Source organism: Cervus canadensis, chromosome 23 (genome assembly GCF_019320065.1).
Source record: "Cervus canadensis isolate Bull #8, Minnesota chromosome 23, ASM1932006v1, whole genome shotgun sequence".
NCBI lineage: Eukaryota > Metazoa > Chordata > Mammalia > Artiodactyla > Cervidae > Cervus > Cervus canadensis.
In genome coordinates this window covers 29,832,153-29,857,826 of record NC_057408.1, presented here as the reverse complement: position 1 = coordinate 29,857,826, position 25,674 = coordinate 29,832,153, and the positions used below count along the sequence as shown (strand labels likewise).

The 25,674-nt window shown below is 36.3% G+C and overlaps 1 protein-coding gene across 1 annotated transcript in view; it reads right to left on the bottom strand.

Moving 5' to 3' along the window:
* PIK3C3 (phosphatidylinositol 3-kinase catalytic subunit type 3) overlaps window positions 1-25,674 on the bottom strand; it is a 164,489-nt gene that overhangs the window by 38,367 nt on the left and 100,448 nt on the right. Inside the window, exons 15-20 of the mRNA XM_043443924.1 lie at window positions 24,429-24,545; window positions 22,611-22,742; window positions 19,663-19,791; window positions 19,044-19,113; window positions 13,725-13,789; window positions 11,011-11,095 (exon numbers count right to left, since the gene is read on the bottom strand). Coding sequence (XP_043299859.1) covers window positions 11,011-11,095; window positions 13,725-13,789; window positions 19,044-19,113; window positions 19,663-19,791; window positions 22,611-22,742; window positions 24,429-24,545 — 598 coding nt within the window. The remainder of the gene's footprint in view (window positions 1-11,010; window positions 11,096-13,724; window positions 13,790-19,043; window positions 19,114-19,662; window positions 19,792-22,610; window positions 22,743-24,428; window positions 24,546-25,674) is intronic.

The window sequence follows — 25,674 nt, the reverse complement described above, 5'->3', positions numbered from 1 at the left end:
ATTTGCTGAGCATACTTCTCAAATGTAATGGTTTCACCAGGACTCAGAAAACTGTAGTGGGTCAGATGGGCAGCAGACCACTAAACAGTGACCATGACCTTTTTTTTGGTGCACCTTTTGGCTTTGCAAAGTGCTTTGGAACTTCTCGGTCCAACCACTGGGCTGGTTGTTACTGGCTGTTGCATAAAATCCACTTTTCATCGCATGTCACAATCTGATTGAGAAATGGTTCGTTGTTGTCGTGCAGCATAAGATGACACTTCAAAACAATGATTTATCTGATTTGTGGTCAGCTCATGAGGCACCCACTTATTGAACTTTTACACCTTTCCAATTTGTGTCAAATGCCAAATGACCATAGAATGGTTGACGCTGAGTTCTTGGGCAACTTCTCATGTAGATGTAAGAGGATCAGCTTCGACGAGTGCTCTCAATTGGTCATTGTTAACTTCCGATGGCCAGCCAGCCACTATGCTCATCTTCACTCATCTTCAAGGCAAAGCTTTGCTCATCTCCTTTGCAAAACTTCATGACAACCACTACATTGTACATTTGATAGCAATTCCTGAGCCAAATGCATTGTTGATATTGTGAGCTGTCTCCTCTGCTTTATGACCCATTTTGAACTCAAATAAAACAATCACTTGAATTTGCTTTTTGTCTAACATCATTTCTATAGTCTAAAATAAATATAAAATCCACAGCAATAAGTTATTAGCAAAAACACATGAAGTGAGAAATTCACATTAAAAGGATGTATAAAATAACCACATTTATTTAAGAATTTAATTCAATATCAAATGGCAAAGGTCAACAATGTAAAACCACAATTACTTTTGCACCAACCTAATTATAAAGTTATAATTTATTGAAGGCTAGGCTCTTAAGTAGACACATTACATTCATTATGGCTAACCCTTTTAATGATGTAAATTAAGTATTATAAACATCCATCAAACGGAAAAAACCTCCAGTTGCAGATACTAACAGGACTGTCCAAGTCACTGGACTGGGGTTTAAACCTAAGTCAGACTCCACTGTTCACACCACTTTTGCACTGTACTTTGTGTAATTCCTCCTTCCCAAAGTGTTTTTTTTATTATTATTTATTTTTAATTGAAGAATGATTGCTTTACAATACTGTGTAGGTCTCTGCCATACATCAACATGAATCAGCCATAGGACCTCCTTCCCACCTCTCACCCCACCCACCTCTCTAGGTTGTCACACGGCATCTGTCTGATCTAAGTCATAAGCAAATCCCCACTGGCTACCTGTTATGCATTTTACGGGAACATACATGTTTCCATGCTACTCTCTCTTCTCCACACCCACTCCTCGCCCCCTGGGTCCACAGGTCTGTTCTCTGTGTCTGCGTCTCCACTGCTGACCTGCAGATAGGTTCATCTGTATCATCTTTCTAGACTCCATAAATATATACATTAATATGATATTTTTCTGATTTACTTCACTCTGTATAATAGTCTCTAGGTTCATACACCTCATTAGAATTGACTCAAATGTGTTCCTTTTTATGGCTGAGTAATATTCCATTGCATATACGTACTGCAGCTTCTTTATTCATCCGTCTACAGACATGTGGGTTGCTTCCATGTCCTAGCTACTGTAAATAGTGCTGCAATCAACACTGGGGTACAGGGTGACTTCTCCAATTATGGTTTTCTCAGGGCATATGCCCAGTAGTGGGATTGCTGGATCATATGGTAGCTTTATTCCTAGGTTTTTAAGGAATCTCCATACTGTTCTCCACAGTGGCTGTGTCAATGTACACTCCCACTAAAGAGTACAAGTGGCTACTCTGATGGTGCAACACCCAACAAGATGCTTAATTTCAAGTACATTTTTTTAGAATAACTCACCATATCCTAATACTAGATATAAAAGTATATCTATTTCAAAATATATTCATATGTAGTGAATGAATGAAAGATATTATCATTCCAAAAGCTTCTAATCATATTACTAGTCTAATAATTTCCACGTCTTCTGGTTGTTCAGTTGCTCAGTCACGCTCAACTCTTTGTGACCCCATGGACCGCAACACACCAGGCTTGCCTGTCCTTCACCATCTCCCAGAGTTTGCTCAAACTCATATCCATTGAGCCAGTGATGCCATCCAACCATCTCATCCTCTGTCATCCCCGTCTCCTCCTGCCTTCAGTCTTTCCCAGCAACAGGGTGTTTTCTAATGAGGCAGCACTTCACATCAGGTGGACAAAGTATTGGAGTTGCAGCTTCAACATCAGTCCTTCCAATGAACATTCAGGGTTGATTTCCTTTAGGAATGACTGTTTGATCTCCCTGCAGTTCAAGGGACTCTGAAGAGTCTTCTCCAGCACCACATTTCGAAAGCATCAATTCTATGGCACTCAGCCTTCTCTATGGTCCAACTCTCACATCCACACATGACCACTGGAAAAATCATAGCTTTGACTATATGGACCTTAGTTGGCAAAGTAATGTCTCTGCTTTATAATACGCTGTCTAGGTTTGTCACAGCTTTTCTTCCACAGAACAAGGATCTTTTAAATTTCATGGCTGCAGTCACCGTCCACAGTGATTCTGAAGCCCAAGAAAATAAAGTCTGTCACTGTTTCCGCTGTTTCCCTATCTACCATGAAGTGTTGAGACTGGACGTCATGATCTTAGTTTTCCGAATGTTGAGTTTTAAGACAGCTTTTTCCACTCTCCTCTTTCACGTTCATCAAACTCTTAGTTATTCCTTTTAATTCGCTTTCTGCCATAAGGGTGGTGTCATCTGCCTGATATTTCTCTCAGCAATCTTAATTCCAGCTTGAGCTTCATCCAGCCTAGCATTCCGCATGATATACTCTGCATAAATTAAATAAGCAGGTTGACAATATACAGCCTTGATGTCCCAGTTTGGAACTAGTCTGTTGTTTCACGTCTGGTTCTAACTGGTGCTTCTTGACCGGCACACAAGTTTGTCAGGAGGCAGGTAAGGTGGTCTGGTATTCCAATCTCTTTATGAATTTTCCAGTTTGTTGTGATCCACAGTCAAAGGCTTTAGCATAGTCAATGAAGTAGATGTTTTTCTGGAATTCTCTTGCTTTTTCTATGATCCAGTGGCTGTGGGCAAATTGATCTCTTGCTCCTCTGACTATTCTAAATCCAGCCTGTACATCTGGAAGTTCTTGGTTCACATACTATTGAAGCCTAGCTTGAAGGGTTTTGAGCATTACCTTGCTAGCATGTGAAATGAGCGCATCTGTGCAGTAGTTTGAACATCCTTTGGCACTGCCCCTCTTTGGGACTGGATGAAAACTCACCTTTTCCAATTCTGAGCCCACTGCTGCATTTTAACAATCAGCTACAAATCAGTTACAGTTGACTAAACAAATCAGTTATCTCAAAATATAGTCTGTAGTGTGACAAGGACTACTGGTTTGCCAACAACACAATATCCTGTATTTCTTCCTTAAAACAAAACTAAACCAAGATTGTGGGGGCAAGAATGTGCCTACACTAAAGACATTTCCCAGGCTCACTTGAAGTTAGGCCTGTCTACTGAGATGTAGGCAAACAGAGTCTTAACGGTCAGCATTTTTAAAGAGGGAACTAACCAGGAGAACTTGGTTGACCGTAACATCCTTAAAGAGCTAAAATTCCAACCACAACAGCTTATATCTGGGCTTCTTACAAAGAAGAAAGTAACTTTTATGTGTGTAAACCACTATAGTCAGATCATGTTAACTGCTGCTAAAAGAAACTATTAGTAGCTACTGGGAGACTTGAGGGTCATTTACATAACGGATGACGAAATACAGCTTGCCGGCCCAAACTGGTCTCCTTCTGTTTTTACATTTTATAAAGAAAATTTATTGGAACAGAGACATACCCATTTATTTCAATATATCTTGAGCACTACAATGGCCTGGCTGAACGGCTGCAATAGAGACCACCAGGCCTAAAAAGCATAAGTATATTTACTATCTGAATGGTTTTAGGGAAAAATGGACCAATATTTGATCTAAGGCATTGCTATTCAACATGTGATACACAGATTGGCAGTTTCACTACAATCTAGAAGCTTGTTAAAAATGCAAACTTTTAAGCCCTACTTCATTTCTACTGCATCAGAATCTCCTGGGGGCAGTGGCCAGAGAGTGACTGTTACACTTATCAAAGTCCTCTCTAGTGTTCTAATGCACCTAAGAGTCCCCTGGGAACCCTGTATGCAGATGCTGATCCAACATCAGTAGGGGAAAGACCTGCGAGTCTGTCTTACAAACAAGTGCCCAGGTGAAGCCAATGCTGCTGGACGATACTCGTGGTAGCCCTGCTCTAAAACTGTGGCAACATATGCAGTTTCACAAATGACTGAAAGCTCTCCACTTAAAAATTAGTGAGTTACTGAAGGACATTACACCTGGTATTGGTAAAGAGAACTGAGAACATATTAGAACTTATTAGCATACTGTGTTCAATAATAAGGGATTCCCTTAGAAATCTGGCCTCCACTTGTCAAGGATACAAAATACAAAACTCCTACTGATATATGCATATGAAGACAGCTGAAACTCCTGCATCAAATACACCATGGAATATTACTCAGCCATTAAAAAGAATCCATTTGAATCAGTCCTAATGAGATGGATGAAACTGGAGCCTGTTATACAGAGTGAAGTAAGCCAGAAAGATAAAGAACATTACAGCATACTAACACATATATATGGAATTTAGAAAGATGGTAATGATAACCCTATATGCAAAACAGAAAAAGAGACACAGATGTACAGAACAGACTTTTGGACTCTGTGGGAGAAGGCGAGGGTGGGATGTTTTGAGAGAACAGCACTGAAACATATATATTATCTAAGGTGAAACAGATCACCAGCCCAGGTTGGATGCATGAGACAAGTGCTCGGGCCTGGTGCACTGGAATGACCCAGAGGGATTGGGTAGAGAGGGAAGTAGGAGGGGGGATCGGGATGGGGAATACATGTAAATCCATGGCTGATTCATGTCAATGTATGACAAAACCCACTACAATACTGTAAAGTAATTAGCCTCCAACTAACAAAAATAAATGAAAAAAAAAAAAAAAGAACACTGTTATGAGTGTGTCTAAGTTGTCATGTGATACTAGCTACTTTCTTATCAATTATAAATTAGAATTAGTTTACTTTTTATCATTATTTACTTTGTTTCAAGTTGTTTAGCTATCTCTATGAAAATGATTCACATGTACAGCAGTAATATTTTTCACCTAAAATTTTCATATAACTAAACATGCATGAATTATGCTTGTCTCTACTGATAAAGTAGGGCTTTCCTTGTAGGTCAATTGGTAAAGAATTTGCCTGCAATGCAGGAGACCCGGGTTTGAGTCCTGGGTCGGGAAGATTCCCTGGAGAAGGAAATGGCAACCCATTCCAGTATGCTTGCCTGGAGAATCCCAAGGACAGAGGAGCCTGGCGGGCCACATTCCAATTGCAGTTGCAAGAGTCGGACACTGCTTAGTTACTACTGATAAAGTAAGATGTTTTTATAAACTATTCTTTGTCATCAAATTTGCTTTTTCAGTAATATTTCCTTGTTATTACTGGATTGTTTTCCAGTAGTAATAAAAACTGTATGAGAAAGAGCCTTTTACTCTGCCTCAGTGAGTTATGGTAATAAATATTTCTTGAAATTTCACTTCAGGAAATTTCTTTTTATATCAAGTGAGACAGCATATGATCTCTCTCTCTTTCATATGTATTAATGGTGAAAGTGAGTATTTGGGGTGTTTCAGTAATTTAAATATCAACACTTAAGATGCAATCTTTTGATTACATCCTGAAAAAGATATGTGATGCAAGATTAGGATAAACCTCAGAAACTGAGGACATAAACAATATTCAGAATGATTTGAGATGGCACAGAGAAGAACAGAAGAGTTTTAGGAAAACTGAAAATATTCTTTAAGTATAATGGGAACACTACACCTGTTCCAGACAACCTTGTCAAAAGCATGCTTTTCATTAGTATTTTGACTCCACGCGAAATAAACATCTTGAATCTGATTTTGTAAAACAACTTTGCTTTAAAGTAAAATACAGAGAAATATAGACAAATAAACAATACCATTTTCCTTTCCTTAATAAAGATATGAGTGTGAGAATAATCAGTGTTCCCACATTTACTTTCAAGATACAGACTGGACACCTGCCTAATCTGGAATAAAATGTCACCATAACTAATCCTATTATTCTTCTTAACCTCTACCAAAAACCTAAAATATTACTTTTTAAAATGAAAGTTATACATGTATCCATATGATAACGCCCAACAATCAGATCCTAGTACAATGCTGCATTGACTCCTCTTTAAATATTGGCTTTCAACCTCTAACATTACCTGAAATGCTACCAAACTCATTGAAACACAAAAAAATTATTTTGTAATGTAGCAATATATATATAGAAAGCAGAAGAGTATTCAAAGTAAGATAAAGAGAAGGTCTGTTATCAAATCAGTTATCAGGATATGAATAAATGTGTAATGCTCTTATTAGAAAGAAGATCTAATTTGGCATTAACTGTACAAGTACAATTTAAATAGCTTTTTTTTTTTAAACATTAGAAAAGTCACATTCTCATTAGCTCTTGGGAGAAAAAGGAAACATTATATAAAAGGCACAATACTATGACATTTAGCACATATAAAATATTGTTCCAATACTCTCATTAAGTGAGCAGGGTTTTCAAATTTTAGTCAATATTTATGGATTATATGTATATTTCAAGTAGAAATTTCTTAGCTGGGCAACAATTCAGATATTTTCTAAAATATATATATTATATTATACATACTAGGGCTTCCCTGGTGGCTCAGATGGTAAAGAATCTGCCTGCAATTTGGGAGATCTTGTTTTGATCCCTGGGTTGGGAAGATGCCCTAGAGGAGGGCATGACAATTCACTTCAGTATTCTTGCCTGGAGAATCCCCATGGACAGAGGAGCCTGGTGAGCTACAGTCCATGGGGTTGCAAAGAGTTGGACACAACTGAGCGACTAGGCACACAGCATACACAATACTATGTGTATAGGTATGCAAAAGATTTTCTGCTACACTTCATAAAGGCTTGAGAAAAAACAAAAAAAGACAGAGAAATTGGAAAACATAAACTAAATGAAAAGGGAGCAATAAATATGAAATAGAAAAAGTGAAACAAATTAATAAAAGTAAAAGATCATCATACAGTCCAGTTGTTTTTAAACATGGCTGCTCATCAGAAACACACCTGGAGCTTTGGGGAACAGCAATACCTGAGCATTTGCTTTTTTCAAAAATTTTCAAGACAATTCTGTCATGCATCTGGATTTTAAAAAGTGATTACAAGTTTTTTTTTTTTTTTTTTTTTATTAAATGGTAGTTTTAGAGATGTAGAATTCTATTATTTTCTGTTGACCAAATAGAGAATTTCCTTTAGTATTTATTGTAAAGCTGGTTTGGTGGTGCTGAGTTCTTTGAACTTTTGCTTGTCTGGAAAGCTTTTGATTTCTCCACCAAATCTGAACAACTGGGTAGAATATTCTTGGTTATAGGTTCTTCCCTTTCATCACTTTAAACATATCATGCCATTCCCTTCTGGCTTGTTGAGTTTCTGTTGAGAAATCAGTTGATAACCTTATGGGAGTTCCCCTGTATGTTACTGGTTGCTTTTCCCTTGTTGCTTTTAATGTTTTGTCTTTGTCTTTAATTTTCATCATTTTGATTACTATGTGTTTGAGTGTGTTCCTCCTTGGGTTTATTTGATCCATTAGTTTGACTTAGTATAAATAGAATGCTAGATTTCTAATTCATATTTACTCAAAACTGATAATAGTTCCATGTATTCTGGCATCTAGTATTACTGCTAAAAATCTAGAAAATTTATTATTTTAGTGATAAAGAAAAATTTTGAAAGAGGCTTGAAACTTCTAATCCAATTTTGAGAATATAAAGAAATACTATGTTGTAAAAAAAAAAAAAAGGAGGTTAACAAGTGATACAGTATTATTAACTAAAGTACAGATTTTGTTCAAATTTCACAAAATTTTATGCTAGTATTATTTGCTTTCATATCTTATTCAAGATTCCACATTGTATTTAATTGCATTGAGCAGCTTCAGTCACGTGCAACAAATTCTGGTAAATTCTCTTCATTTTCATTCTAGTACAAATATTTCCTGTTTTTCCTTATTATAGCTTCTTAGGTACACCCATCATTAAAAAGTGGACAGTTAATTTCCAAATACATGGGATTTTTTAAAAAGCATCTTTAACATGAATTTCTCATTTTGATACTAATTTCTTATTTAAATGTTTTCTTCTCTGCAATCATCCTGTTTTTTTCAAGCTAACTTTATTGAGGCTTTCAATGACTCAAAGATCTCTCTTGGTAATTGTCACACTGCACTTGAAAATATGTGGGTTATTTTCAAATACCTTTTGATACTGATTTCTAACATAATTCCACAGTGATAAACAAACAGCCTTTGTATGATTTCAATACTTTAGACCAAGAAATTTTTGCACTTTGCTTTATGTCCCTGGATATGTTCCAGTGTCTCCTAGTTTATAGTCTATGGGAACTTGAAAAGAATTTGTATCCTACTGTTGTGTGAAAATTTTATGAATCTTAATTATGATGAAGTGGTTCACAGTGCTTTTCAGGTCTACTATATCCTCCTATGTCTGTGTATATTCACTCTGTTAATTTCTGAGAATTGATACTGAAACCAACTAAAACATTAATTTATCTACTTAAAAAATAATTATAATATATAGTGGAACTATATGTAACCTTGTTCTGTATTTTCCAAGTTGCCTATAAATATGTTATCACACTTTTATAATTTAAAAAAAAATTAAAAGAACTTAACATTTCTTTATTAAATATATATATGATATAAAAAAGTTACAGTAACTAAATGAAAGTTAAGTAAAAAGACAGAAGGTAATTGACTGATGGCATGCAAAATATATCAAGTAATAAAGTAATGAAAACTAGGTGTGGCTAATTAAAGATTCTTTTACATGCTTTTCCTTCCAAGTAGGAACTATCTTTTTCCCTTGAATCCAGGCAGGTTGTGTGACTCATCTGACCAAGAGAATATGACAGAAGCGACAAACTACCAGCTTCCCAATCCAGGCCTTCAGAAACCAAAAGTTTCTCTTCCTGTCTCTTAGAATGCCTCTTAAACCCAGCTCTGAGGAACACAAGCCACGGGGAAGCCTGTACAAGTGACCTGACTAACAAGCTTGGCTGAAAAACAGTATAAGCTGCCAGCCATGTGAGTGATCTATCAAGCCTTTAGAAGATATATTAATTTTTCAGATCTTAGAGAACATAGAATGAAAGGAGAAAAAAATGGCTGGAAGAGATAGGGGAAAAAATAAAGAAGTAGTGCAGGGAGGGAAGGAGAGGAGAGAGAAATACAGAGTACGAAAAGGGGAATATTCTCTTCTAGATGTCTCAATCAATTTAAAAAAATTTTTAAATCAAAATACACTGTATGTGATCATTTTTATGGTTGAACACATTTTCAAGGGTAAACACAGTTACCTATAAAATGCTATGTTTCTTAGTTTAAAATAAGAATTAAAACCATGAAGAATTTGAATATATATACACCATTTTATTTCAGTGTTTTAAAAGTTCCTAAGAATATTACATTTTCTTTATACTTCTCAGTCAACAATGTACCAAATATAAGTTTAGGAATAAATCATGCAGTACAAAATAATCTGGAATACAACCTCATAGGAGCACTGTGAAAAATAAAAAATAGTCATGTATAAGAGAGCAACTTATAAGCCATTAAATGATGCAAAAGTATAAATATTTATTGTACGTCTAGAAAATCCTCTACTTGCTACCCTCAGCTTTGACTGCTTAAGTAAGTATAAATATGGATGTAAACATTAATATTTATGTAAAGCAGGAATAACATGATATATACCATATACTATTCAGGGCTCAACTCTAGTGTCAATTCCTTTATTAACCCTCCCTTAAACAATCTAACCACTAAAAAAAAAAAAAAAAAAAAAAACCCTTAAGAAAATAAAAAATATAGTCTTCATGAGAATAGGCATAAGTGGTTGAAACATTTGAATTAATCTCTTCAGCTTGCCACTACATTTCCAGTAAGTGACCATAAGTACTGATCTAAAATACCATGAGAGGTACCTCTTAACATAGCACTGTAATCTTAGGTCTAGAGATTTATCAAAAACATGATTATTCCTGACAGACTTTTCCCAATCTACTTAATTGCTTGGACAAAGAAGCCTAGCAGGCTACAGTCCATGGGTTTGCAGGAGTTGGACACGACTTAGTGACTAAACCACCACCACCCCTTAATTGCTTACTCAAACTCTAGGAAAATCAAGGGAAAAATTACAGCTTCCAGGAAGAGATAACTTATAGTTACAAAACAGTTAAGTGATTGCAAAGATATATCTATAAAAGGCTAAGCAGAATTTCCCCGCATTCCTACCATTATGTCAAAACATTAATGACTTCTTTTATCACATTTTCTATCTTTTAATCTTCTTCAGGGCATTTAAAACTGCTGTGGCTTGAAAAGTATTGTCCCCTCAAAATGAAAATGCCTCTAACGCCTAAGGTAGGAGGTCGGACCTCTTGGAGGTACTTAGCCCCAAAGTATGGAATCAACACCTTATAAAAGACCCCACAGAGCTGCCCAGCTGTCCCCAGCAGCGCAGATACAATAACAGGTCTTCAACCCAAAGCACGCCCTCACCTGACCAAGCTGGCACCTTATCTCCGACTTCCAGCCTCCAGAACTAAGAGAAATAAATTTCTATTATTTGTAAGTCACCCAGTATCTGGTATTTTGTTATTGCTGCCAAAATGGACAAATCTAAGCCAAAATCTTAACATGTTCTAAATGTGTATGAATATGGTAACAAGATAGCTTGCTTTCCTTTATTCCCACATATCAATGAAAAGCAGTAAGCTGAAAAACTCACCACAGCTTTTAACGTAAGTGTCCATGACTTCAGCACTGATTCCATTTGGCCCGTTCTCACTTGGCGCATATTTTCTAAAAAAGTTCTGAAAAGATGTTTACATGTTTACAAATTCAATCCTTTAAACAAATTAGGCACTTCAAAATTACAAATAATGACAAACACGTGTCTGGTATAAAACTTTATAAAATGCAGAATTGGGGAAGCATATTCCTCAGACATCAGTCATATTACTATGCTTATAGTCTGAGCCTAAGAAATAAACAAATAAATAAAAGTGTGCTACTTCTATACCACAGGGGAAAACATTAAATAAATGTACTGCTATATCTCATACTTAATGTACCAGTTTGTTTCACATTTCTCCTGAAAGTAAACATAAGGGGCTTTCTGTGAATCATACATTTTCCTAAAAGTGAATGTGAATTTTTAAAATGACCTTTTAAGTATAGCCACTGAAATACTGCTACCATTAACAAGCTCAATAAAATTACATTCCAATATTCAAAATAGTTATAATGCAATGCTAAGAATTTTCAAATTAAGAGGAAATTGACAGAAGATAAACATGAGATACAGACTGAACCAAAGAATTGCAAGGGCACAATAAATACACTAGAGTGTCCAAACAGTCTGGAAACACTGGGGAAAATTGTATACTTTCTTTTCCCCAGATTATCAATTAGCCTTTTCTTTTACATCTAGATGTTAAAGAAAAATAGACACAGTATAGTATCTGAAAATATAACTAACACACTATTAAAAAATACATTTATCCTATGTTTTAAGCTATTTGAACATTCTGTAAGTGAAAAAGAATGTATATCTAGAAAATATAAAGGACTTCTACAAACCAATAAGAAAAAGACAAAAAAATCCAAGAGAAAAATGGGCAAAATATATGAACAAGCACTTCACAGAAGAAATAAATGGCCTATACATATATTTCACTCAATGTTTTTGGTGATCAGGGAAATGCAAACTAAATAATAATAAATACCAAAATTTAGAATCTTGACAATACCAAAATTAAGCAAAGATGAGTAGCAAAGAAAAACAGCTGTTTTAAAAAATAATCATTTTGGTAAACAATTTTTAACTACCTACTAAAGCTGAAGATGAGATAAGCTACAACTTGGCAAAATTATTTACACAGATCACACACAGAACTATGAATCAGGACAAAAACTGTCATTGTCTTTATTTTACAAAATCATAATTGCACAGAACAACATAATAATTGACAACTTTATTAAACAATTACTTCAGTTAGAGCCTGTCTAAAGCTCTGTATACATTTCACGTCATCTTCAGAAGAATTCTATAGCTAAGTACTCTTATTAGCCCAATTTTACAGATATAAAAACTGAGACTTAAAGGGTATGTTAGGAGGTCCCCAAGCCCCCTGACACATTTGATCTGTTAGATGGGGTCACAAACTCAACTTACAGCTATACCACTAGTAAAGTATTACAGCAGCAGTAAACGCAACAGGATCAACATGGAGAAGACACACAGGCAAAGCCTGTGAATTACATGTGAATCTTCCTTGTTCTCTTCTGTGAAGGGATACACTGAGCTTATTTCCTGGGGTCTGCCATATAGGCACCCTCTACAGTCTATTTAGTCCAGTAACCATCAAAATTCTAGAAGGAAGGCAGGATGTTTCCTATAAACCATATTATTTGTACAAAGAGTCTAGGCATGTGAACCACCCTTATGAGTTCCTCCTGAAAGCCAGATACCAGCGAAAGGCTAACCTGTTACTCAAAGGTTACTCAAAATACAGATAGAAAGCCGCAGAGCCAAACTTCAAACTCTGGCAGTTTGATGTTTTGTGTCTGAACTTTTAAGTAACTGAGCACAATTACACCTTGAACCAAACAATAGAATCAACCTCTTATTTTGTTAAGAAATCAGAGTAAAGTCTTTCTGAAAGTCTAAACTCCACAATGAATTACTGGGACACTCTAAACTGAGAAACACCAAAACATACTATAGTAAATATCCTTTATCAAGCCCTGTATTATTTTTCATCTCAGGCATATCAATTTTTTCTGTGTGAATTACATACCTTTTTCACAGGAAAAAAGAAAAATTACATTCAAAAAATAACAAAAGTAAACTATTAACATACAGTAAAATTTTTGCAATAAATACTAATTTACTATTTTAAAATATAAAAACAATTCCAAAGATATATATGGCTTAGCACAACTTGCCTTTTCTTATCTTAAAGGAGAGTGATGATATGGTGGAGGGGAGTGGGGTGGGGAAAAGGGTCTTAAAAAACATAATTATGTAAAACATGTATGACAAGAATATCACTGTAGCCTTGTTCTGAATAACAACGAAAACTGGAAATAATCAGAATGTTCACTGATGACTACATATATCATAATATTTCCATACTTTGCAATATAATGTGACCATAAACGTCAGAAAATTTAAATTCTGTTTGCCAATTGATTCCTGATCTCCTATTATGTGCCAGGCAAGGTTTAAGGAACTGGAAACATTGGAAACATTGGAAACATTTCCAACTGTTAGCATTGTTTACTTCTCTGGGGGAAAAAAAAAAAAAAAAACTTGAGGGAAGAAAAGTGAGAAAAAGAGAGTTTCATTTCTAACTCTATGTACTTTTTATAGAGACTGAAACTTTTCTAACAAGAAATATTCATGAAATTCATAAATCATTAAAATAGATACTGTACCTGAATGCTTCCTTCTGTATCAAGAACTTCAGCAACAGGAACTGACTGGATAAATTGCATGAAGCCTACACAGAAACAGATACATTATATTAAGCACAGCTTGTGGTTAAGCCATTGAAAGGATTTGCTGAAGCTGAAGCTCAAACACTTTGGCCACCTGATGTGAAGAGCCCACTCAGTTGGAAAAGACCTTGTTGCTGAGAAACACTGAAGGCAGGAGAAGGAGGCAGCACAGGAATATATGGTTAGACAGCATCACTGACTCAATAGACATGAATTTGAGCAAACTCTGAGATAGTAGAGAACAGAGGAGCCTGGTGTGCTGCAGTCTATGGGATCACAGAGTCAGACATGACTGAGTGACCAAACAACAATATTGGTTAAGCAATAAAGATTCTGTTAAGAATAGTCTTCATTTGCAAACGTATACAATACAAACTTAATAGCTTAAAGAGGTCTATAAATACTGTATTTAGTATATATTGGCATTTACATCATAGGAACTACACGGAAACATTTTTTAAAAATTAAGCTGAAAATCTGTATGTTTCTCTAGGCCAATTTCTATTATTATATACAGGGACACAAACTAATAAGGTTCAGTTCACTTGTCAGTCGTGTCCAACTCTTTGCAACCCCATGGACTACAGCACGCCAGGCTTCCCCGTCCCTCACCAACTCCCAGAGCTTGCTTAAACTCAAGTTCATTGAGTCGGTGATGCCATCCAACCATCTTGTCCTCTGTCATCCCCTTCTCCTCCAGCCTTCAATCCCTCCCAGCATCAGGGTCTTTTCCAATGAGTCAGTTCTTCACAACAGGTGGCCAAAGTACTGGTGTTTCAGCTTCAGCATCAGTCCTTCCAATGAATACTCAGGACTGCTTTCCTTTAGGATTGACTGGTTTGATATCCTTGCAGTCCAAGGGACGCTGAGGAGTCTTCTCCTACACCACATTTCAAAAGCATCAATTCTTTGGTGCTTAGCTTTCTTTATACTCCAACTCTCACATACATAAATGACTACTGGAAAAACCATAGCTTTGACTAGATGGACCTCTGTTGGCAAAGTAACGTCTGCTTTTTAATATGCTGTCTAGGTTGGTCATAGTTTTTCTGCCAAGAAGCAAGCATCTTTTAACTTCATGGCTGCAGTCACCATCTGCAGTGATTTTGGAGCCCCAAAAAATAAAGTCTCTCACTGTTTCCATTGTTTCCCCATCTATTTGCCATGAAGTGATGGGACTGGATCCCATGATCTTCATTTGTTGAATGTAAGCCAGATTTTTCATTCTTCTCTTTCACTTCAATCAAGAGGCTCTTTAGTTCCTCTTCACTTTCTGCCATAAGGGTGGTGTCATCTGCATATTTGAGCTTATTGATATTTCTCCCTGCAATCTTGATACCAGCTTGTGCTTCATCCAGCCCAGCGTTTCCCATGATGTACTCTGCATGTAAGTTAAGTAAACAGGATGACAAAATACAGCCTTGACACACTCCTTTCCCAATTTGGAACCAGTCCATTGTTCCATGTCTGGTTCTAACTGCTGCTTCTTGACCTGTATACAGATTTCTCAAGAGGCAGGTAAGGTGGTCTCATATTCCCAGCTCTTTAAGAATTTTCCAGTTTGTTGTGATCCACATCGTCAAAGGCTCTGGCATAGTCAATAAAGCAGAAACAGATTTTTTTCTGGAACTCTCTTGCCTTTTACACAATCCAATGGATTTTGGCAATTTGATCTCTGGTTCCTCTGCCTAAAACCCAGCCTGAACATGAGGAAGTTCTCAGGTCATGTACTGCTGAAGCCTCACTTGGAGAATTTTGAGCATTACTTTGCTATCATGTGAGATGAGTGCAATATTTTGTGATAGTTTGAACATTCTTTGGCATTGCCTTTCTTTGGGACTGGAATGAAAACTGTGACCACTGCTGAGTTTTCCAAATTTGCTGGCATATTGAGTGTAGCACTTTTACAGCATCATCTTTTAGGACTTGAAATAGCTCAACTAGATTCTATCACCTCTAATTAATAGCTTTGTTTGTAGTGATGCTTCCTAAGGCCCACTTACTTCACATTCCAGGATGTCTGGCTTTAGGTGAGTGATTACACCAACATGGTTATCTGGGTCATTAAGATCTTTTTTGTGTAGTTCTTCTGTGTATTCTTGCCACCTCTTCTTAATATCTTTTGCTTCTGTTAGGTCCATACCATTTCTGTCATTTATTGTGCCCATCTCTGTAGGAAATGTTTCCTTGGTATCTCTAATTTTCCTGAAGAGATCTCTAGTCCTTCCCATTCTATTGTTTCCCTCTATTTCTTTGTACGGATCACTGAGGAAGACTTTATCTCTCCTTGCTATTCTCTGGAACTCTGCATTCAGATGGGTATATCTTTCCTTTCTCCTTTGCCTTTCACTGCTCTTCTTTTCTCAGCTATTTGTAAAGCCTCCTCAGACAACCATTTTGCCTTTTTGCATTTGTTTTTCTTGGGGATGGTCTTGATCACTGCTTCCTGTACAATGTCACAAACCTGTGTCCATAGTTCTTCAGGCACTCTGTTTATCAGATCAGTAACAGGGTAAGGCTTCTTAAATTTGGCATAAAAATTTCTTTCTGAAGTTTTATAACATGTCAATTAAAATTCTAAATGTAAAATCACTTTAAGAAATCTGAAATTGTGGCATTTCAGAATATCAATCACCTAACTCAAAAATTATAGTATATTCATTGGCTTTCTTTGTGTAATACTCTATCTTCTGCCATTCCCTGGAAATGATATGAGAGGGAAATATAAATCTCCTACCTCAACTACCAAAAAGAAGGGGAGGAGGATAGTATACAGGAGAATAAGGAGAAAAAGTAAGTCTGGTAAGTCCAGGGACAACAAAAGAAGTATAAAACTACAAATCTGTGAAAAAAAAAATCAAAGTTGAATGATGGAAGTATTTCAGAATCATAAACAACTATGATCAGGTTTCGGTAAGCCTTAGATTATAATTGGACTTCCCTTGTGGCTCAGTGGTAAAGAATCTGTCTGCCAATGCAAGAGACACAAATTCAATCCCTGGGCCAGGAAGATCCTCTGTAGAAGAAAATGGTAACCCTCTCCAGTAGTCTTATCTGGGAAATCCCAAGGACAGAGGAGCCAGCAGGCTACAGTCTGTGGGGTTGCAAACAGTCGGACATGACTAAGCAACTAAACAATGACACATTATAATTATTTGCATGCAAATTAGGAGACTGTGCATTACTTTAGAGTAAGAAACATCTCATCTATTCCCATATGGTAAATACTGAACAGTCTGCATCAACACACTTAACATATATTTGTAGTTTTTCTACTAGGTAGCAAGACTTTTGCAGGTAAGCAAAAATAGAGCTTTGACCTGCTTTCAAAGATCTCACAAGTTTGCAAGTTTTATTGTCATAAAACTATGAATGAAAGGACACTATGAAAAGGAATAGTAAAGGGAGACCTATATTACAATAGGGATCAGAGGATCTCTGACATCTGAACTGTGTTTTGAAGGATAATAAAGATGCATAAATAAAGCAGAAAGGATATTAAAGATAACAATAATATAAGGCTAAAAAGAGCATGGTACATTTGCGAAAATGGAAGGTGGCTGGTGTGGCTAAAGTCTAAGAAGCAAGGAGAGTGGAAAAAAGAGGTGTTACAGAGAGGTGTGGAGGTATGTTATATCACACAAGAACTTGTAAACTAAGCTAAGGCTTTTGTCTTATTTGGACAAAGTGCCGAAGAATTGACAAATAAGGAGCAAATGAAAGCTAAGTAAATCAATTTATGTAGGATAGTAATAGAACATATAAGGAATTAAACCACCAGAAAGATTTGGGAGTAACAAAGAGAAGCACAGAAAGCCTAAAATAAAACAGGTACTTGTTTCTCCAAGGTACCTAATCTAAGTGTAAGAAGCTCTAAGAGTAAAAAGATCATAAAATTTACAATACACATTAGGCAAGCATCTGAGGGAATCTTCTGTCAACTTCCAGAGGTTACTTAATCTCAGAAAGACTTAGACATATATATTAAAAAAAAAAAAAAATCAATGAATAAAAGCAACATCATCTGATGAGTGGTTTGCATAAGCCGGGCACAACAGAAAGCCTCTCTATGTTTTAGTAACTCTCAATAATGATTATATGCAGAGTACATCATGCGAAATGCCAAGCTGGATAAATCACAAGCTGGAATCAAGATTGCCAGAAGAAAGATCAACAGCCTCAGATATGCAGATGATACAACTGTAAAGGCAGAAAGTGAGGAGGAACTAAAAAGCCTCTTGATTAGGGTTAAAGAGAGTGAAAAAAGTGGCTTGAAACTCAACACTCAAATAACTAAGATCATGGCATCTGGCCCTATCACATCATGGTAAACAGAAGGGGAAAAAGTTGAAGCAGTGACATTTTTTATTTTCTTGGGCTCCAAAATCACTGCAGATGGTGACTGCACCCATAAAATTAAAAGTTGTTTGCTGTTTGGAAGAAAATTTATGACAAATCTTGACAGCATAATAAAAAGCAGAGACATCAAAGACAAAGGTCTATATACACAAAACTATGGTTTTTCCAGTAGTCACGTACGGATGTGAGCTGGACCACAAAGAACACTGAGTGTCGAAGAATTGATACTTGCGAATTATGGTGCTGGAGAAGATTCTTGAGAATCCCTTGGGCTGTAGAGAGATCAAACCAGCCAATCCTAACAGAAATCAACCCTGAATATTCATTGGGAGGACTGATGCTGAAGCTCCAATACTTTGGCTACTTCAGGTGAACAGCCAGCTCACTGGAAAAGACCCTGATGCTAGGAAAAGATTGAAAGCAAAAGGAGAAGGGTGCGGCAGAGGATGAGATGGTTGGACAGCATCACAGACTCAATAGACACAAATCTGAGCCAACTCCAGGACATGGTGGAGGACTGAGGAGCCTGGTATGTTGCAGTGAATGAGGTTGCAAAGAGTTGAACATGACTTAGCAACTGAACAGTAACAAAAACAATAATGATTTCAGATACAGATCACCACGGAAGAAAACTACTGTGGTTTGGAAATAGTTTTGAATCCAAAGAAATATATCATAAAGGTTCTCATTTTTTACCCAAATACGCTGTTTAATGATTTCAAGAGGTATAAAAAGAAAGGAAGGGAGGGAAGGTGGACAGGTAGCCAAGAAGGCCGACTGGCCTTCAGTGTTACAAATGAGTTCAATCCCTAACATTCTTAACAAGTTCCAATTTAAAAAGGAAAAATATACTCATTGGACACTGAGATAAATAATTATGTTAAAAAATAAACTTACCATGCTTTGTACTAGTTGCTAGTACTTTGTAGGGCGTCAACTTCAAATCCAGGTTTTCTTTTCTTAGCAGCTTGAGATCAAAAGTCATATTAAACAAATGAAAAGAATGTTATGAAATAGTTTTCAAGTAAGTATTATAGCAGTTTAATACATCTCTTTATCTTTTTCTAAATCACTGTCAGTTTTCACTGATAGAGGGTTCCTAAGGATTTATGCAGGCCTTACTGGTCATGAAGTATTTCAGAACTCCAAATAAGGAAATGAAGACAAATATGTTTCTATAAAATCCATGGACAGAAACAGGATTTAAGAAAGAAGATTTAATTGACTAAGAGGAAGAAAATTACTAAATCCAACACTGAAAGAACTGTGAAAACGTTTTTATAAAAAGGAACACATGCAGTTTCATTTTATAGCCATCTTAAGAGCCATCTGCAGTAATATAATAACAACTACATTTGTTCAAGATCAAGTGGAGATTGTTCAGCTCTCCAGGATTGTACCTGTATGTTATATAATTCTGGGTACATATAATTCTGTATCCATGCATACCATATTGACTAAACCATTGATTTGTAAAATGAAAACATATTCCCCACCAACATAAGGTTATACTCACCTTGTCCATGAGTGAAATGATTTGGAGAATAAGTTGATCTTGGCGTAAATCATCCCCATGCTTAAATATAACTGGATATTTGCCTCCGTCTTCAGTCTTAAAGAATAACTGTGCAGGCATAAGAGCACTCTGGAAATAAAGATATTAATTTCAAATTATATAAGATGGAAATGTGGAGAAACTTGTAATAATCTAAAGAAAAGAAATGAATCTGGCAAAGAAAATAATAACATTAATTTCTAAAGACCATGAGAAATAACAGCATAAAATAACAGCATAAAAAGTATCAGACAGAGGGATGAACAGATGTGTGACAAAAAAAGGACAGTAGAATGTTACTAACAGAATAGAAGTAGTGAGTATATAGTTGTTTACTGTGAAAGCCTTTCAACTTTGCTGTATGTTTGAAAACTTCACTGTAAAATTTTAGGGGAAAGGCATAAAAAATCCTTCAAAGAACATAAGTTTAGAAACTACAAGCTCTAGTGAATTAAAACTTCAAATATTTGTAGTATCCTTTGATCACTTCAGGGTAAATATATTTTATCCCTGTACCCTACTCACAAATGCTCAAGAAAACAACTGGAAGCAAAATTCCTAAAGATAAATGATAAGCAAGATGTTCTTTGTTGTAACTTCCCTATTCCAATTTGGATCTGATTTTGAAATTTAGAGTACATCTGAAATCTAGTGTAAACATATGACAATCTAAGGATAACTAGGCACTAATCCCCGTGCCTTAAGGGGCTCACTCCCCACAGAGATCCAACTTTTGTTCTTAAGCTAGGGTCTAACAAAATATTGTTTAAAAATACTGAAAACTAAGTCCATAACCTTTTCAGCTCTAAGGAGTTCATAGAAGGGCAACAAGAATTCATGGATTCTGCTACAACTCTGTGTAGACATTTCAGTGTATGTACAAGCATTTATTTTTTGGGCTCCAAAATCACTGCAGATGGTGATTGCAGCCATGAAATTAAAAGACACTTACTCCTTGGAAGGAAAGTTATGACCAACCTAGACAGCATATTAAGAACCAGAGACATTACTTTGCCAACAAAGGTCCGTCTAGTCAAGGCTGTGGTTTTTCCAGTGGTCATGTTTGGATGTGATAGTTGGACTATGAAGAAAGCTGAGTGCCGAAGAATTGATGCTTCTGAACTGTGGTGTTGGAGAAGACCCTTGAGAGTCCCTTGGACTGCAAGGAGATCCAACCAGTCCATCCTGAAGGAGATAAGTCCTGGGTGTTCATTGGAAGGACTGATGTTGAAGCTGGAAACTCCAATACTTTGGCCACCTCATGTGAAGAGTTGACTCATTGGAAAAGACCCCGATGCTGGGAGGGGCTGGGGGCAGGAGGAGAAGGAGACGACAGGGATGAGATGGCTGGATGGTGTCACCGACTCAATGGACATGAGTTTGAGTAAACTCCGGGAGTTGGTGATGGACAGGGAGGCCTGGCGTGCTGCGATTCATGGGGTCGCAAAGAGTCGTACATGACTGAGCGATGGAACTGAACTGAACTGAACAAGCATTATGGGTAACTTTCTAAAATATCCAATCCGTCACTTTCACTGGACTCTTTAAACTCATGGCCCCCAAATGGTTAAGAATTATAATCCTAGAGTTATGCAGTAAATGCCCTAGAACCATTAGTCCTAAACTCCAATTCAGCATTTTTAAGAATGTCCACTTATTTAATAAAGGCTAGAAGAAAAAATTCAGAATTGAACATTAGGATTAAAATGATATCACATGCTATCTTACTGACCATCTATACTTTGTATATATGACATAATTATAAAACTATTTAAGGAAAAAAATGGATCCAGAATCTACTTAACAATGGTGGGAGATTCTCATACCACACTCTTACAACTCCAGCTCTACGTCTTAAATATTCTTTTTCATCCTGTTTGCTAAAAAATGATAAAACACTGTTCTTGGTTAGTCCTAAGGGAATGAGAGTATTAGAAGCAGATCTTATTTGGGAGTTCTAACATGAACTAAGAAATACTTGCATTCGCTCTCCTATAACCAGCAGTTTTTAAATTGCAGGTTTATAACTCAAGGAGTCTTAAAACCAACTAAACAGGTTGCAAACAACATTTAAAAACTGATGCAATAGAATAATATTTAGAAGAATAGACACAATCAGTCCATAACATACAGTAAGGTTAAAGCACTGCTTTTGAAATATATTGCAGTTGTGCATGCTGAACTGCCACAGGCTGCCTTTCAAAACACACCCTTAAAAAAAATTCTGAACCATTTCTTATTGTAATCATACCCTTTATAAAATCTATCCAAAGGAGAGATCTATGAGCCCTTTCTTACCCAGTAGAAAGTGATATTCCAATGCAACTTCCCCCTTTTCCAACCCTAGAATCAGATGACCTACAACATCATGTCTCAATGAAGCTTCACAAGGAATGAACTCAGCCCTTTGGTCTCCTTAGAGAAGGCAGCTGCCTCCAATCCTTTCTAACTATCCAAGTGGTGGCCAGCCAAAAGAAATGCCAAAAGAAGGCTGTTACGGACTAAAAGAGAATAAACCACTTAAAAAGATGAGAAAATATTTAAGTCATAGGAACAGATACCAAATTGAAAAATTTTATAAAAGGGTAACTGGAATTCTTATCTAACCACAGGAACTTATAAAGTAAATGCTTAAGTTTGCATTTCAATTTTTTTTTTAAGCTTACATGGGAAAAGACAGGTGTGGCTCTGATTAATAAATAGTTCAAAGAATTAAATATTAAAAAAATCCAGTGATATAAAAACACTTCATACATTTCACATAAAAATGTCCACAAGTATTACAAGAAGATCTTTATTTATCAGATGCCTGAAAAATAAAAGGCATCTTTTTTCCCAAAGGTAGAGTCTCTGATCCAGCTTTAAAGAATCAGCTCCAGTCATAGGTATCAAAGATCCACCATATTTACCTTAAACAATGTAGCTGTTTCTGGAATTATTCCTCTGATTTTCACCTGAGGTTCTAAAGGCAGTGGGATAAGTTCCACATCGGACAAGTTCATCTTTTCATTGTCTCCAAGCAATGCCTGTAGTCTCTCATTCTAGGGGAACAAGTTATAAAGTACTAATTAGGTGAAAACAGAAAAGTGGCTTTGAAAGCATATGGTAAGGACGTAAAAGACCAAGTCCATTAACTTTAAAATATTTGCAAAGCACCATAAAAGTCTATGTGAAGTAACATAACATAAAGGAGGTAGTATGTGTGAGAGAAATAATCAGTACAGGATCTAACCACTCCTATTACTATAACAGGCACACTTCATTTACTTGCACTTCACTTTAGTGCGCTTCACAGGTATTGCATTTTTTACAAATTGAAGGTCTATGGCAACCCTGCATCGAGCAAAACTATTGGTGCCAATTTTTCAATAGCACTTGCTCACTTTGTGTTTCTATGTCACATTTTGCTAATTTTTGCAATATTCCAAACTTTCTATTATTATACTTAAGATGATCTGTGATTAGTGATCTTTGATTATTATTGCAATTGATTTGGGGCATCATAAACCAAGCCCATATAAAACGCAGAACCTAATCAATAAAATGTTACTAGTGTTTTGACTACCCCACTGACCAGCTGTCCTTCTTTCTTCTTCTGCTATTCCCTGAGACACAACAATGTTGAAATTAGGCCAACTTACAACCCTACAATGGCCTCTATGTGTCTAAGTGAAAGGAAGAGTCACATGCCTCTTACTTTAAATAAAAAGTTAGAGATAATTAAGCTAGTGAGGAACACATGATGGAAGCCAAGACAGGCCAAAAGCTAGGCCTCTTATGCCAAAAAGACAGCCAAACTGTGAACACAAAGGAAAAATTCTTGAAGGAAATTACGGAACACAGAAATGATAAGAAAGCAAAACAAGCTCATTGCTGATATGGAGACAGTTTTAGTGGTCCGGATAGAAGATCAAACCGGGCACAACATTCCCTTAGGCCAAAGCTTAATCCAGGGCAAGGCCCTAAATCTCTTCAAGGCTGTGAAGGCTGAAAGAAGTGAGAAAACTGCAGAAGAAAAATCTGATGCTAGCAGAGGTTGGCTCATGAGGTTTAAGGAAAGAAGTCATCTCCAAAGCATGAAAGTGCAAGATGAAGCAGCAAGTGGATGTAGAAGATGCAGCAAGGTTATCCAGAGAATCTAGCAAAAATAATTAACAAAAGTTGCTACTACACTAAACAACAGATTTTTCACAGCAGATGACACAGCCTTTTATCGCAAGAAGATACCATCTAGGACTTTCATAGCTCAAAAGGAGAAGTCAGTGCCTGGCTTCAAAGGGCAGACTGATGCTCTGGTTAGGTGCTGAAGTTGAAGTCAACACTTATCTACGATTCCAAAAATCCTGAGGCCCTTAAGAGTTATGCTAAATCAATTGCTTGCTCTTAAATGAAGAACAAAGCCTGCATGGTAACACCTCTGTTTACAACATGGCTTCCTGAATATTTTAAGCCCACTGTTGAGATCTACTGGTTACCTAAGAGTTCTGGTGAAGATGTACAGTGAGATTAATGTTGTTAATCTGCCTGCAATGCAGGAGATCCAGGTTTGATCAGGAAGATCCGCTAGAGAAGGAAATGGCAACCCACTTCAGTGTTCTTGCCTGGGAAATCCCATGGACAGAGGAGACTGGCAGGCTACAATCCATGGGATCACAGAGAGTCAGATAGACTTAGTGACCAAATCACCACCTCTAAGCTAAAAAAGAAAGCAAAGCCAGAAGGTTTACCTTTTTCTTACGATTTCCACTTTCACGCTGCACTGCCTTCATTAGGTGCACCAGCCGATCTACAAAAGTCTGTTGTGCAGCCAGCAGAGAACGCATAACTCGGACAGACTTGTCACCCTGAAGGAATTCAAAGGAAAGAAAAGTTAATTCTATATAGCATAATGATCAGGGTTTCTTCAATAGCCTGGGTGACCCTTATTTATTATTTAATAACTACAAACTTCAACACAAAGTAATACTGAAAAAAATAATTATCTTGATTCAGAGATAATGAGAAGCCTGCTATCTTAAACACCACCAACTCTTCTACAGTTGAAAATTATTTGAGTCATCAGTGAATACTAATCTATCAAAAATTGCACATTTTTTCTCACATGCAACTGTGTGACAAGACAGAATTTATTGACCCAAAGTGTATTCACTTACTGATTCAATAAATATCTGGACACTTATAATTTCTTCAAAAATGTTCTGGGCATATAGTAGAAACACTACTATCTTCAAGGAACAAATTAAATCCTTTAAAAAAAGTTCTCAAATAGCAATATGATATGCTAGCTTGGTAAAATAAAAGCCATAAAAACCAATGCTATGAAGTCTTATGTAGTAATTCTCAGTTCATAAAATATTATAAAATAACATTTTCTCATTTAATTTCTCCAATTACACTGAAAGAAGCAGCTTGGCAATTATATATCCTTATTTGAAAGACTGAAATTTATTCTCAAAGAGATCAAAATTTCCTCAGAGGATGACAAAAGCTATAAGTGACAGAATTGAGATTAGAAGAGAGGACCAACTGCTTATTTTCCAATCAGTTTAGATATAGCGAATCTTGGGCTCTGAGAACTATAAAAAAAGTTTAGTCTCAAAGAGTTCAATAAGATGTGATTTAAATTTTAAGAAAATTTAAATGGAACATGAAACAGCAGAGAAAGATGCTATGAAGCAAAATATTTCTACAGCAAATCAGGTAATGTGACAATTTTTTTCATTGCCCATGCACCCTCTGCTGGCTGAACTGAGACATTGCCTTAACAATCACAAGAACACCAGGTAAAAAAGGCTTACATATCTCTAGAAAATGTAAAAGCAAAAACAGAAGTTATGTAAAGTATCTGCAATATAACCACTGCCAGATTTATGTAAATGTACATAGTCTTAAAAATAAAAATAGAAAAAAGAGAGTGAAACAAAAGAGCAAAGATTTGGGTTTTTTTTTGTTCCAGCAACAGGTTTGTTTCAT